The sequence below is a fragment of the Phocoena sinus genome, chromosome 21 (genome assembly GCF_008692025.1).
Source record: "Phocoena sinus isolate mPhoSin1 chromosome 21, mPhoSin1.pri, whole genome shotgun sequence".
Classification (NCBI taxonomy): Eukaryota; Metazoa; Chordata; class Mammalia; order Artiodactyla; family Phocoenidae; genus Phocoena; species Phocoena sinus.
Genome location: NC_045783.1, coordinates 28,981,365 through 28,996,399, shown reverse-complemented (window position 1 = coordinate 28,996,399; position 15,035 = coordinate 28,981,365). Strand labels below are relative to the sequence as shown.

General features: G+C 36.2%; 1 protein-coding gene across 1 annotated transcript in view; it reads right to left on the bottom strand.

Moving 5' to 3' along the window:
* Window positions 1-15,035, bottom strand: part of KCNU1 (potassium calcium-activated channel subfamily U member 1) — a 181,524-nt gene that overhangs the window by 96,020 nt on the left and 70,469 nt on the right. The window contains exons 10-12 of the mRNA XM_032618128.1: window positions 13,455-13,625; window positions 12,419-12,510; window positions 9,834-9,944 (exon numbers count right to left, since the gene is read on the bottom strand). Coding sequence (XP_032474019.1) covers window positions 9,834-9,944; window positions 12,419-12,510; window positions 13,455-13,625 — 374 coding nt within the window. The remainder of the gene's footprint in view (window positions 1-9,833; window positions 9,945-12,418; window positions 12,511-13,454; window positions 13,626-15,035) is intronic.

Below are 15,035 nucleotides of genomic sequence, written 5' to 3'. Positions count from 1 at the left end.
GAAAGTTATAGCTTGGGACATTAATATTGGAATAAACCCAAAGAAATAAGAAGAAAAGAGACAATAAACACAAGAGTGCAAACAGTGAAATAGAAAAGAAAAATAAAAGAGAGAAGATGAACAAAGACAAAGCCTGGTTCTTTGAAAAAAAAAAATCACTCATATAATAGGCAAAGCTGTAGTAAAATTGATGGAGAAAAAGAGAAGACAAAAATGACTCATAATACTGAAAGAAGATAAAAATACCTACAGGCAAAGTAGAGATTAAAAACTCTCAAAACTAAACAAAAACGAACAAAACACATACATAGACCCACACATTAAACACAATTTTTAAAACCACCAGTTCTAAATGGTTTAGCAGGCAACTTCTACCACACTTTCAAGCAACAAATAATCCCATTTTTATACAAAGTCTTTCAAACACCTTAAAAATAGAGAATGGTCCCCAACAAATACTACGAAGCCAAAATAACCATTATAGCAAAACTATTAATTTAATTCATCACATTAACAAATTAAAAATGACACAGACACCTCAGATGCACAGAAAAGGTTGATTAAAATATCTTTTCACAGTTAAGAAATAAAACTCATGGTATATTAGGAAGAGAAAAGAATATCCTTAACCAAATAAAGAGTATCTTTAAAATAAAAAGGATGGCCTTAGTGGGAAAATATGAGAAAAGTTTTCTTTAAAATGAGAAATGAAGAAGAGATACAACTATTGCTTTTTTCTCATTATATTTGATGTCTTAGCAAGAGCAATAAGAAAATAAAGATACACGGTACACATAAGGGTTAGAAAGGAAGAAATAAACTCTCTTTATCTGAACTAATATGATTATCTACATAGAAACCCCTAAACACTACAGAAAAATAAATAGAGGCTAATTTAACAATATGGATGAATGGAAGATTAATACACAAAGGTCAATTCTGGTTTTTCATACCAAAAGCAAACAAGTAGAAAATACAATAAGACACTATTTCAAATATATCAGAAAATATCAAGTACTTATAAATATATACGTCACATATATTTATTACATATACACATATGTAAAATTACATAATATATAATAAACATCAGCAAGCCTGGGAAATTATACAATATTATTGAGACACTAAGTGAGATCTAAATAAGTAGACAACCATAGTATAGTCAGAGTTAGAAAGAATTTGTAACACAAAAAATCAATTTTAAACCAAAGTTTCAATTAGATTCCTCCCATCAATTTCCACAGGGTTTTTCATAGTTCATGATAAAATGATTATAAAATTTATATGAAAGATAAGGGGCCAAGAAGAGCTTGTCAACTATTGGAAAAAGAAGAGCAAGGAGGGAAAACCTGCCCTAAGATGTATAAGGATTAATTATGAATCTTTAGCAATTAAAAAAGCATAGTATTAATGCAGTAAGAGATAAATTGATTTAAAAAAACACAGAATAGACCTATTTATACGGGTAGCATGTCAGATCAGTGAGGGGAAAAGGGTTTATTCAATAACTAGCACTGATAAGATGCTTATCTATGGAAGAAGCGGAAGGTTTATTCATATGTCACGCCATAAAAAAACAAATTCCAGTATAATTAGAGATTTAAACATCGACAAAAATTAAAAATTCTTAATAGGAAATGTAATTAAATGTCTTTAAAATATTGGGATATGGAAAAATTCCTACACAAAAACCAAAAAAAATCATTAAATACAATTGAAATGATTGAAAATTTGAACTATGATAATATTAAAAACTTTTGAATATCAAAATACTTCTCATACTCAGTGAAAAGACAAGTTATAAACTGGAAAAATATAGTTACAGTTCAGATCACTGATGAACAGTTAGTGTCAAGAATACATTAAGCACTCCTAGAAATTAAATAAGAAAAGCCCCACAAACAATCCAATAGAAAAACAGGTAAAATGCATGAACAGGCTTTTCACGGAAAGAGGAAACACGTATGGCTAATAAACATGAAGAGAAACTCCATACTTAGTGATAAGAGGCTTATAAATCAAAACCGCCATGAGATTCCACTTTACGCTGATTCCACTGCAAAGATTAACAAGTATGACCATGCCAGCTGTCAGAAAGAATGTAGATGTACAACTACACAAAGTCCCTTACAGATTGCTGATAAGCTTGAAAAACGGTGCAACCACTAGTAAAAAATGATACTATCTCTTAAAAATGAACATTCACATTCTTCACACCATTAAACCACCCTCCCCACACACACACATACACAGACACTCTTGCACAGGTCCACTAAGAGCCATACATAAGCCATGTTAATAATAAAATTATTTCCAATAGAAAAATCTAGAAACAATGCAAATCACACCAAGAGTGGATAAATAAACTAAGGTTTACTCTGCCAATGCAATATCATATAACAGTAAACAATTAACTACAGCAACACTCAGAAAAATGAGTGTATCTTAGAAATATAAAATGAGGAAAATCTAAGTACCACAAGATTCCATTGGTGTGATCTTCCTTCTGTAAAGTTAAACACAGCTAAACATTTTAAGACTGTACATAATTGCAATAAAACTGTAGGAGAGATAAAGAATGATGATGATGTACAAAACAACTGAGAGCAGTATGAAATGTGGGTAGGATCATATAGTTAGATACGGGTTCTGTCCTAAATTTTGTCTCGATGGTGAGTTCATGTACTGGTACTTAGAGCATTATTAAAAACAGCTACTTACAAAAACAAACAACCAAAATGTGCTTATGTATAAGTACAAAGGTTGTTGTAAGAATTACGATAAATCCAATTCTAATTTCCCAACACTAAAGAAGAAAACTAAATCTAGTTATGTCATCCCTCTGCTGAAAATCCTCCAAGAATTCAGGACTGACTCGGAGAAAAGGCAACTTCCTTAAAGCCAAATCCTTATAACAGACTATACAATACTTGTGTTATCTGGCCCACTATCAACGGCAATATTTGGAAATTGTCTGAATTTGTCAATCCTCGAGTAAAACTTCCCCTATTCCCTTAAAACATATGTGAACAAGTGAGAGCTTTGCATGTTTTCATATATTAAACATCACTAGAGCTGGGGCCTTTGTTTTCAGGCATAGTAAACTAGATAATTTCAGCCAACCTTCTACTAAGGATATATAAAAATGCTGGATGAAATATAAAAACATCTAATAAATCATGAAAGATATAACCAGACCGCGAAGAATTTCCAGGCCAAAATCTAGAAGAAATCAAGGTCTTGGAGGTTATGTCCAGTCCCTCCACCTCCCAAAGCATTTAGTAATTCAGAAGATACAGCTACCAAACTGAGCTAACATTCTGGTGATGTCATAGGGTAAGGGGTCCAAAAACTTCCAGCTCCCCTGACACACAAAATGAAGACTTTAGTAACTTCTCCAAATTTTAACCTGGCATAACAAAGGTATGCAGGCATAGAAGAAGTGTAAAATTGAATAAATTAGTTTTCAGATGTACTTTCATTCTGAGTTTGTCACCTGGGTAGTACAGTGAACATCGAGCGTTGAATTTGGATTTACGTGGTCCTAAGGCACGGGTGCCCCATTGTACTTGGAAGAAGTAAATAAATATCCTCTCTGGGGGCTTCCCTGGTGGTGCAGTGGTTGAGAATCTGCCTGCCAATGCAGGGGACATGGGTTCGAGCCCTGGTCTGGGAAGATCCCACATGCCGCGGAGCAACTACCATGAGCCACAATTACTGAGCCTGCACGTCTGGAGCCTGTGCTCCGCAACAAGAGAGGCCGCAATAGTGAGAAGCCTGCGCACCGCAATGAAGAGTGGCCCCCGCTTGCCACAACGGGGCAAGAGAAAGCCCTCACACAGAAACAAAGACCCAACACAGCCATAAATAAATAAATAAAAATTAAAAAAAAATCCTCTCTGGAAGAATGTAATATTTTTCTAGGCTACAAGTTATTTCTGTAAATATTTTTTAATAGAAGAATAAGCACATAATCTAAGACAAAAAAGCATACAAAGAAAAGAAGATACTATGTGTAACAACCAGTGGAAACAACGGACAAGAAAAACCAAGGACTTAAGACATTGAATTACTGGACACAAACTACAACATAATTATGTTTATTTTATTGAAATAAATAAAAGGTAACCTTGGAAACACAAGAAACTATGAAAACAGAGAATATTTGCTAAAGAACCAAATATAAATTCTGGAACTGAAAAATACAATAACTCAAATTAAAAACTCAATGAATGAGTTTGTAAATAGATTAAACACAGATAGAGAAGTAGGAATCTGGAAGGTAGTTCAGAATGAAGTATCCAGAATGTAACACAGAGATACAAAAAAGAGGAGAAATACAAAACAGAGGGTAAGAAATATATTTGGCACAGTAAAAAAAAGGACTAACATAATTGAATTCCCAGAAAAGGAGGAGAAAGAACATAGTGACAAGGGCAATACATGAAGAAATAATTGAGAATCTTCCAGAAATGGTGGAAAACACCAAGCCGGAGACTCAGGAAGACTCATGAATACTAAGCACAATAAATTATCAGAAATTCACAACTACACACATCATAGTAAATAACATACTTTCACATTAAGTACAACACATAATTTTTTTAAGAAGAGAATTCATTAAAGAAGATAGTTTAACAGACTTCTTAATAGCGACAACAAAAGCCAGAAATCAACAGAATAATACTTTCATGGTTCTTAAGGATAAAATGTGGCAGCTTAGAACTCTATATCCATAAAATTATCTTTCAAGAATAGAAAGAAAATAAAGATGTCCTTACATTAAAAAAAAAAAAAGAGCCTGTCACTGGCAGATCTGCACTTAATTTAGGATAAAAATGGGCAAAAAGAAGCATAATAGAAAATAATAGGAAGAAGAATATGTATATATTAAATCACCTTACTGTATACCAGAAACTAACACGACGTTGTAAATCAACTACATTCTAATTTAAAAAATGGGCAAGATAACAGCCATTTCATAAGAGGGAACCCAAATGGCTTATACATATGAATATATGCTTGGCCTCATTACTAACCAGAAAAATGAGATTATAAACCACAATAAGATACACTGTCTTGCAAAACACTATCCCAAAGAACGGCTAAAACTAAAAAGACTGATGTTTCTAAGTGTTAGGTAGGATGCGAAGCAACATTTCCAAGCGGTAGTAAGGCTGTATATGGTGAAAGGAGCTCTCAGGGCTGCTGGTGGAAGTGCAGACCAGAAAAAAACATTTTGAATGACTGACAGTTCTGTTACAGGAAGATTTACTACTCTGCAATTTAATGCCTGGGGACCAGGACACATATATAAGAATTTTCAAAGCAACATTCTTCATAATAGACAAAATTGAGGAGAAATGTCAACCAACAGTAGAATGGATTAAGAAAAATTGTGGTGTATTCATATAATGGAATGCTCTACTACACAGCAGTGAAAATGAATAGGTACAGCTACATCCAGCTGCAACACGGATGAATCTTACAAACGCATTATTGAGGTAAATAAATTTATATTCCATTTATGTGAGTTTAAAAACAGGAAAAACTTAAATATTCTAAATAAACATAGGAGATAGGACAATTAATAAATGTAAGATATAAAGTCAAAATCATAATTATCTCTAGGGACGAAAGACTGGGTTATTATTGGGGAGGGTTTTCCTGGGGTGCTGGTAACAGAATATATCTTGATTTGGGTGGTAGTTACATGGGTGTTCACTTCACAGTAATTCATTTTAATGTGTATTGTAATTCTATGTAATTGTCTTTCTGAGTTATAATTTGGGATAAAGAGTTTTAAACATGCTGCTTAATTATTACCTTGCTATTTAAAAAATAAACGTAAGTTCTAAGATATTTTTTCTAAGCTCCAGTGACTCCTGTGCAACTCTTGGGAATTTTTCACTCAACTTTTATTCTTATGAGATTATTTAATGTTGAAAAAGTTAGAAAATATTTATTGCTATGCATGTGATGTATCTATTGGAAAATATTTAATGATAGACATATAAAAAGGACGGCAATCATAAGTACCAGAAAAAAATTTGAGGTTGTACTGTTATCAAAGACCAACATATTATCAGCCATAATGATATAAACACTGTCGCTGTAATTACAAATTAGAAGATAACTATAATGGAACAACTGAAGAAGGGAAAGTGGTGCAGAGGGATGAATAATACACATCTGCAAAATATCAGGTGATGAATAAATACTGTGTACAACTGAGGAGTCAAAAGAGTGATAAAACACAGATTTAAACTGGAAGAAATAGTTATCTCTGAGCAGTAAGACTGGAGAAATAGGAAGGGGTTAAATATTTGGTGATAAGTATTTTGCGATTTGATGTGTAAGTTATGTTCCTATATTACTTTCTGGAATAGTACTATCTTCTGGATTCCTACACGGATCTGCCCCATCCCTCAACAACTGCTGAATTAGGTGACCCTTACATCAGCGGTCCCCAACCTTTTTGGCACCAGGGACCGGTTTCATGGAAGACAATTCTTCCATGGATGGGAGGTGGGGCGGTGGATGGTTCAGCGGTAACGTGAGCGATGGGGAGTGGCAGATGAAGCTTTGCGCACTCGCCTGCCGCTCACCTCCTGCTGTGCGGCCCGGTTCCTAACAGGCTGCAGACAGGTGGGTTGAGGACCCCTGCCTTACATGCTATGACAACGTGCCTGTGTGTACATGATTTTCATTTATCCTGATCAGCATTATGGCACCTTTCCAATCTGAGAACTGATATCTTTTTTTCAACTCTAGAAAGTTTTCATTTGATTGTGAAAACCTGCACATATGCAAAGTGCATAGGATGTATGCATTCAATATAAAGAATAATAAATCAATATTTATGTACCCACTCAGGCACAATAACAATACAAATTACTCAAGGAAATAAGTATCTCATCATTATTCACTGTTGTATATTCTCTAAGCCTAGTTATCTGGTCTTCTGGATGTTTTGAGAGCTACATAATATCAACTTTTTTTTCTGTTAATTCAGCCATAGTTAGTTTTTGTTGGATGCTACTAGTTATCCTGAATTATAGAAACATAAATTAATATTTTACCTTTATGACATTTTATAATATCTTGGATATTGTTTTTGCTTTAAATAATAAGTAACAAAGAAAGAAAAGTGTCAATTTCTATATCAGTTACCTAAGTTTGCACAAAATCTGGCACAATCTTTGTGGCTTAAAATAATGAGTTATTATTTCTTGAAATTCTTTGTTTTGACTGGGCTCAGCTGGGTGAGTCTTCTGCTCCATGCAGTTTTGTTGGAGACATGACTCTGTTTAGCTGAGAGCTCTAGTGGGCTAGAACCTCTGAGATGGCATCACTTACAGGTCTGTTGCCTCAGCTGGGCTTCTGGAGGAGCTGACAGCTGGATGGGCTTCCTCCCCCTGGAGGAGGAGGTGAAACTTCTTACATAGTGGTCCAGGGTTTCAAGACACTGAACACAGAAGGTAATAGGCTCTTTATGGGTTGGTCCTTTAACTGGCCTCAGTCATTTACACGTGTTTCATTGGTTAAAATGAGTCAAAAGGCCAGCCCAGATCAATAGAAGGGAAGCTAGAAGACTCCACTTTTGATAGGAGGAGGAGAATATGTGTAAACATTTGGGAGGGGTTTCTGGTAGCCATCTTTTAAAAAACAATATACCACAGTCTTCCCTCTGCTGAATTCTATTTCTCAAGTTAAGTCAAAGGCCAGCACAGGTTTACTGAGAGGAGCAGCATGAATGTACAGTAAGAAAAGGTAATGTGAACCTCTGCACCAAAGGAAAATCCACCACAATCACAGACTGTGATAACTGCTTTAAAGCAAATAAATGGAGTGATGAGATAGGAGGATTAGGAGACGTTAATTTAGATAAGTTGCCAGGGAAGGACTGTGAGTGCTGGGAGATGAAAATAAATCAGTCACATAAAGCAGAAGAGCTTCTGAGCAGAAAGAACAGATCAATAAAGTAGCCTTTACAGAAGTTCAGGAGAGACAAGATAGGAACTTTGAACAGGGTTGTGAGAGTGGAGACAAAATGGTAGAACTAGGATTTATGTAGGAGATGCTATTGATGATGAACGTGTACACAGGGCTTGAGGGAGACAGTAAAGTCAAAGACAATGCCTAGTTTGCTGTTTTAAGGAGCCGCATTGATGAGGTCCCACTTGCTGAGGCAGGAAAAGCTGTTTCCTTTCCTTCTTGTTTTTTAATTTAAAAGTTTTTAATTTGCCTTGTGAGATGGAAAAGTTGGACATTAAATCATGAGTTTACTTTTTATTTTCTTTAGAATTGAGATTTTTTTTTACATCTTTATTGGGGTATAATTGCTTTACAATGGTGTGTTAGTTTCTGCTTTATAACAAAGTGAATCAGTTATACATATACATATGTTCCCATATCTCTTCCCTCTTGAGTTTACTTTTGAAAATGTTGAGTCTGAGGGGCCTCTGAAACACGGGGGTGGAAATACCCAGTGAGCAATTAGTTGTGTGACTATGAAGCCACAGAGAATGTCTAGTGGGGGACATTCAATTCTGGAGTCTTCAGAGTATAGATGTAATTGACAAAATTCTAGATAGACACTTCCAACATTTTGTACCATTTAAGAAATTTCATTCATTACCTTGACAAATACCTACATTAGTCTATGAAAATACATCAGCCGATAAAAGAAGTTACTTTCCACACATTTAATGACTTCCTCTTTGTCTCAGCTGGGTTACAATTATTAGCCTCTTATCACTGGTTTTAGCACTTAGGGTTTTTTTTTTTTTGTTTTTTACTATTTTTTAAGTAAGGATTCAAGTAATACACAAATTATTGAAAAGACAGGCATGACAATGATCCTGAAGCAGAACTCTTGGCTGTCTGTCAACAGCACCATAAAGAAATTCAAAATGCTTACTGGTTATCTCCCACCTGAGAGCCCAAGGTAACGGTGGGTTGAAGGTGTCAGATGTAAAGAGAGTACAGTGTTCAACTATGAAATGCGTGAAGGCCGAGGTGATCTGATAGGCAATCCTGGATAAAATCAAAATGTCACTTCATATCTGGGTGACTTATTTAGTGAGTGATGTCTGGATAATGGATAGACCATTTGGAAAAAAATAAAGAAGTTAGTTCCCTACACATTACACAAAGTCAATTCCAGAGAGCTTAAATATAAAACATTTCAATATGAAAAACTAAAAATGCTAGAGAGATAGTTACTTAATTCTAGGACAGAGGGGTCTAAGCATGTCAGAAAAGCAGAAAGCCAAAAGGAAAGAGTTGATGGATTAGAGTCCATGTAAAGCGGATGCTTCTGTATTCGATTTACAACAAAAGCATGCATAAAAATTAAAAAGCAAAGGGAGAGGAAAAAATATTTACAACATATGACACAAAGCAGCTAATATAAAAATATAATGGGGCTTAAAAGTCAGCAAAGTAACAGAGGACCCTCCTCATAGAAAAGAGGATAAAAGAAATGAAGAGCCATTTCAAAAAACCCACAAACCATCAAAACACACAAAAATTGCTCAATCTCATTAGGAACCCAAATTGTAAAACAGAACAGTTAGAAACCATGCTGCCTACTTAAAACTCTTTTTGTATTAAATAGGCATTTCCCAGTGTTTCACTGGGAAAAACACCTGGCAAGATATATTTTCAGAGGTTAACTCTGGTCATGAACTGCTTTTTCCTTACTTATTGCTTACTAGTATTTCCGAATTTTAAAAATTAATACCGCAAGGGCAATTTTCTTCCATTACAAATATTCACACGTATTTCAAGTATTCCCTGCCCACGGGTCACACAGATACACTTACTCTCCCAGGAAAACAATCTCAGTATTGATCTCCCCTGCCTTATGGCGGAGAAAATTCCTCAGGAAAGCCGTCACACTGTCCACAGTGATGTTTCCACAGACCACAATGAACCTAGAAAGTGAAAACATGGGAGGTGGTTCATCCCAGGAACAGAAGTATTTTCCTGCCTAGATTTCGAGATGGACAATTAGCTTAAACTTACTTTGAAATAAAAGTTGGTATTTGATACCTCATTGTAGTTTTGATTTGCATTTCTCTAATGATTAGTGATGCTGAGCATTTTTTCATGTGTTTGTTGGCAATCTGCATCGTCTTTGGAGAAATGTCTATTTAGGTCTTCTGCCCACTTTTGGATTGGATTGTTTGTGTTTTTGATATTGAGCTGCATGAGCTGCTTGTATATTTTGGAGGTTAATCCTTTGTCAGTTGCTTCGTTTGCAAATATTTTCTCCCATTCTGAGGGTTGTCTTTTCGTCTTGTTTATGGTTTCCTTTGCTGTGCAAAAGCTTTTCAGTTTCATTAGGTCCCATTTGTTTATTTTTGTTTTTATTTCCATTTCTCTAGGAGGTGGGTCAAAAGGGATCTTGCTGCGATTTATGTCATAGAGTGTTCTGCCTATGTTTTCCTCTAAGAGTTTTATACTGTCTGGCCTTACATTTAGGTCTTTAATCCATCTTGAGTTAACTTTTGTGTATGGTGTTAGGAAGTGTGTAAGTCAGAAAGAGAAAAACAAATACTGTATGCTAACACATATATATGGAATCTAAAAAAAAAAAAAAGGGTCATGGAGAACCTAGGGCCAGGACAGGAATAAAGATGCTGATGTACAGAATGGATCTGAGGACATGGGGAGGGGGAAGGGTAAGCTGGGACAAAGTAAGAGAGTGGCATGGACATATATACACTGCCAAATGTAAAACAGCTAGCTAGTGGGAAGCAGCTGCATAGCACAGGGAGAGCTCAGTGCTTTGCAACGACCTAGAGGGGTGGGATAAGGAGGCTGGGACGCAGACGCAAGAGGGAGGGGATATAGGGATATATGTATGCATATAGCTGATTCACTTTGTTATACAGCAGAAACTAACACAACACTGTAAAGCAATTATACTCCCATAAAGATGTTAAAAAAAAAAAGTTCCACCTAGATTTTAAACTTAGAAACACCAAGGACTGCATCTCCAGTATACAAAAGGAGCATAAGATTTCTGTAGGGAATGATTCCACACATTTGAATTACACATAGCTTTTCAGGCATTTAAGGATAACTATCGTAACTGCTAGATTTTTCTCGGTTATTTATAATTTATAATGGAGTTGCACGTGTGTTAATTTCACTTGATTTGCCACTTGACTCCTGATTGGCTGGTGCCATCTTTTTTCAGTGAGGAACGACTGAGCTCGGAATGGCTCACTGATTTTCCCATAGTCAAATACTATGGCTGAGGCAGCACCAGAATCTAGGTTATTTTGGTTTATCTTCTGCATCTAAAATTATCTAGTACTCACAAAAAAAGTGAGTCCAATGGAGAGACATCTAGCACAGGTCCACAAATCTATGCATGTAACTTCTATGGTGAAAAATAGCCGTCAATTTCCTTAGGCTTCATATACATAAAGAAGCTATTTTCCTCCCATTAGTCATGTAAGAAAACTGAAAGCGTAATTTTAGCCTAAGTTAAACTTATATTTTCCAGACCTTATTGGCCTATTTAGCATGTGTGAGATGAACTGGGTTAGACTTTGGCTTATCTAGCTTATTTCATTGTTTTCAATATTTGTTTTTCATTCATTTCATTTTGTTACCTTCCTCTTCATACTCCTGGATCAATGTTGGTTTTTATCCAACTGTGTTAAGACATCACTCCAAAGGAGTTTATCGCCACTGCGCCTCTTTCCTCTACAGCAGGTAAGAGACTAAATAAAAAAGAATCGCTTTGAATTTGAGATTTCCAATTCCTTATCTTCTTCTTAGGTATGAAAAATCATAATGGCAATGGAGGTAACATACATCCACAGAGAAGCAGAGTAAAAACAACTCCAAATCCACTTCGCTCCTGGGAACAAACAGCTGTGGCATGGACTAAACAGGTGATCTGTGAAGGACTGGAGGACAGGCTGAAACCCCTCCTCACTCTAGCAAACCTCTTCCCATGGATGAGCTTTAGGGGAGTTTGGGCTAAGACAACTGAATTGAATTACTTTAAATTTAAACTGTGACTTTAAGTGGATCCATTATGTAAAGTTAGCCATGAGTCAACCACATGGTTAAAATGAGTAAGACAATCAGTAATGGAGGTAAGAGAACAGTCTGAGATAAGGAATGTACAAATATCGGCACCATCAGCACGTGACACTGAATGACAACATATCTGTCATTGATTTATTTAATCCTCCCATGAGCATCTAGATGGTAGCGTGTATCAAGCAGCAAATATCTTCTTATGGTACTTATTCCAGCATGGCCCTCTTTAGTGAAAGAGGACCTTGCCAACATATCCATCTAGGCCAGGCAATAGTGTTTCGAAAGGGAGAGTGACTTAGTAGAATACCTCAAACTGCAGAAATTATACTTGAAAGCTACTTACTTCTTTCCTTTGACCACTTCATAGGAACTGGTGTATTTCCTCTTGTTACCAAAAAGTTCCACCATTTCAGGGACGTAGTTGGCAAACAGAACCTAAAATGATCGGCAAATAAAACCTGAGGTCTCACTACTTCCAAGGATACTCCAAAATTCCAAGATTACAAAGGAGAAAGCAGGTACGTAAAACTTTCTCTCTTCTAAGAAGGGCATGACTGGGAACTGTGCTGTTAAAGGGAGACCAATTTTCTTCCTTACTTCAGCCTTTGGATTTGGTTAAAATTTAATAAAATGCTTTTCATCCTTCAAAAAGATGAAAGCAAAGACAAGCAGTAAGGCAACCTCCCCACCCATTTATTCCTGTCATCACTTCTAACTGCCCTTCTGACTCTTTCACTTGATACTGTTTGCTGCTTGGGGAAAAAATAAAGCATATGGGACAGAGTAGGGTTAAAGGAAAATGACAGAAATGAGGGGATGTAAAAATGATGTGGACAGGGGGATATCAGAAAGGTAGAGTGGAGAACTCGGCGATGGTTATTAAGGAATTGCCATTAAAGTCACTAAAAGAAAAGGAGGCTTACTTTGTCCTTGACACACTCATGAACCAAGCACAGATGTTCACTTATCTGTAGTAAAACGCTGGTTTAGAGAGAGTTTACTCATTTGGGCTGGAAAGAACACAACTTCCTGCAGATCAAATCTCAAATCCCCTTCCTCTTTGGAAGAAAGACTATAATCCGATGGGCAAAAGATGAAGGAAGATGCGGTTGCTCAAATCAATGCGCAGGCTAATTAGGAACGTCTGCTCTCCTTTGTCTACCACCCGTATCCCTGGCAATTGAACAATTACGTCATGTGCTCCAGGGGATGCAGTTTGGAAAATATGGGATTCACACGTATCTCTTCATTTTCATTTGTCACCCGCTCTGAATAATCCAACATTCACTCTCAAACCTATATCACTTTGTTTCTCACCATTAACCAAACGTTTTTTGGTTTATGTAGCTATATTCAAAAGATATAAAAATATTCTTCACCAAACTCCCCAGGGTGAAGAACATGATGAAGGTCCGTCCTAGGGATGTCTTGGCTACCACATCTCCAAAGCCGACAGTCGACGTCGTTGCCGTGACCAGGTAAATGGAGTCAAAATATGAAATATTCTGTGAATTTCTACCTTTGAGCCAGGGATCACCAGAATTTTCCACCTGTCCAAAGAGAGAGGACTCAGGAAAGGTCTCTGAATTGAATCCAAGGAAAAGTTTATAAAGAATAAGCACAACTTTCGATTTGTTTCATTTAATTCAATCCAAATGAAAGAGTAAATGATTCCCAGGTCGCTGTGAAGGGTTTGCAAATTGTGGGTAGTAATTGTGAAGTCTTGTTTCCCTTCATGGTGATTACTGCTCAAATCTGAGGGGTGTGTAGCTTGAGCCCACAATGGAGATGCTCAATGCGGGGAATGGCTGACAACATCTCTTTTCCTGTGGGCACATCCTCCCATTCGGGAGCCACGGTATTCAGAGGCTGTCAGACTGAGCAATTATTATTCACCCTCATTTTCCACCATATCTGGATCATCATGAAGGAAAGCAGCTCTTAAATCTCAGCTCTTCATCTCAGTGAGCTTAAGCGCATGGACGCTGGAGTCTCAGGAAGAGCAAACGAGTGTTCCAGATGACGTCCCTCCCTCCCTGCAAAAATCTTTTCAGTGATAAAAAGGAAACTCTGAAATAAGCTACAAGGATATACTGTACAATATGGGAAATATAGCCTATATTTTATAGTAACTAGAAACAGAGTATAACCTTCAAAAATTGTGACTCACTATATTGTACACCTGTAACATATAATATTGCACATAAACTATACTTCAATTAAAAAAAAAGACAAACTCTGGAAAAATCTTCCTCTGATTTTCCCCCTAAGTCTTCACATTTTAAGAAACCTAGGTTTATCCGATTTTTTTTTTTACCTTAAACAAAAAGAGTAACTTAGGCAATGGCATTACACTTTATAGAATATATATATAAATTTATACATATCTATCATTTGTTATGATATATAACAAACATTAATTATATAGAATATACACAAAATTTCCTTTATGTTTCTGTTTTTAGACATTTTTCCCAAAATAATACTTATTTCCTAGATGTTTTCCATTTCCATTTTTCCACGAGAGACGGTAAAATGCTAGAGACGGCTGGGGAAAGTAGGATTTTTGTTTTGTTGCTAAGAAACAGAATGAAAACTAGAAATAATGTACTTTGCTTAGGTATCCGATCACTTTTTTAAAGTGGTGTGCCAACTGCTGCCTCCTTCTTAAGTTGGATGAGTAGGTTAAGAGTGTGGGCTCCTCTAATACTCCACTCCCAGATAAGGAGATTGCATGTCTATGCTTAACTCTCAGGGCTGGTAGTAGATTTGGTTGCAAAGTCTGCTCATCAGCTTCCATGGATCTGGAGCCTTTACTGCTTTCTAAGACTACTGTACTGTAAGAAAACCAAGTTTAAATCACACAGATAAAACTCCTAGAGGAAAACACAGGCAGAACACTCTTTGACATAAATCGAAGCAATAGTTTTTTGGATCTGTCTCCTAAAGCAAAGGAAATA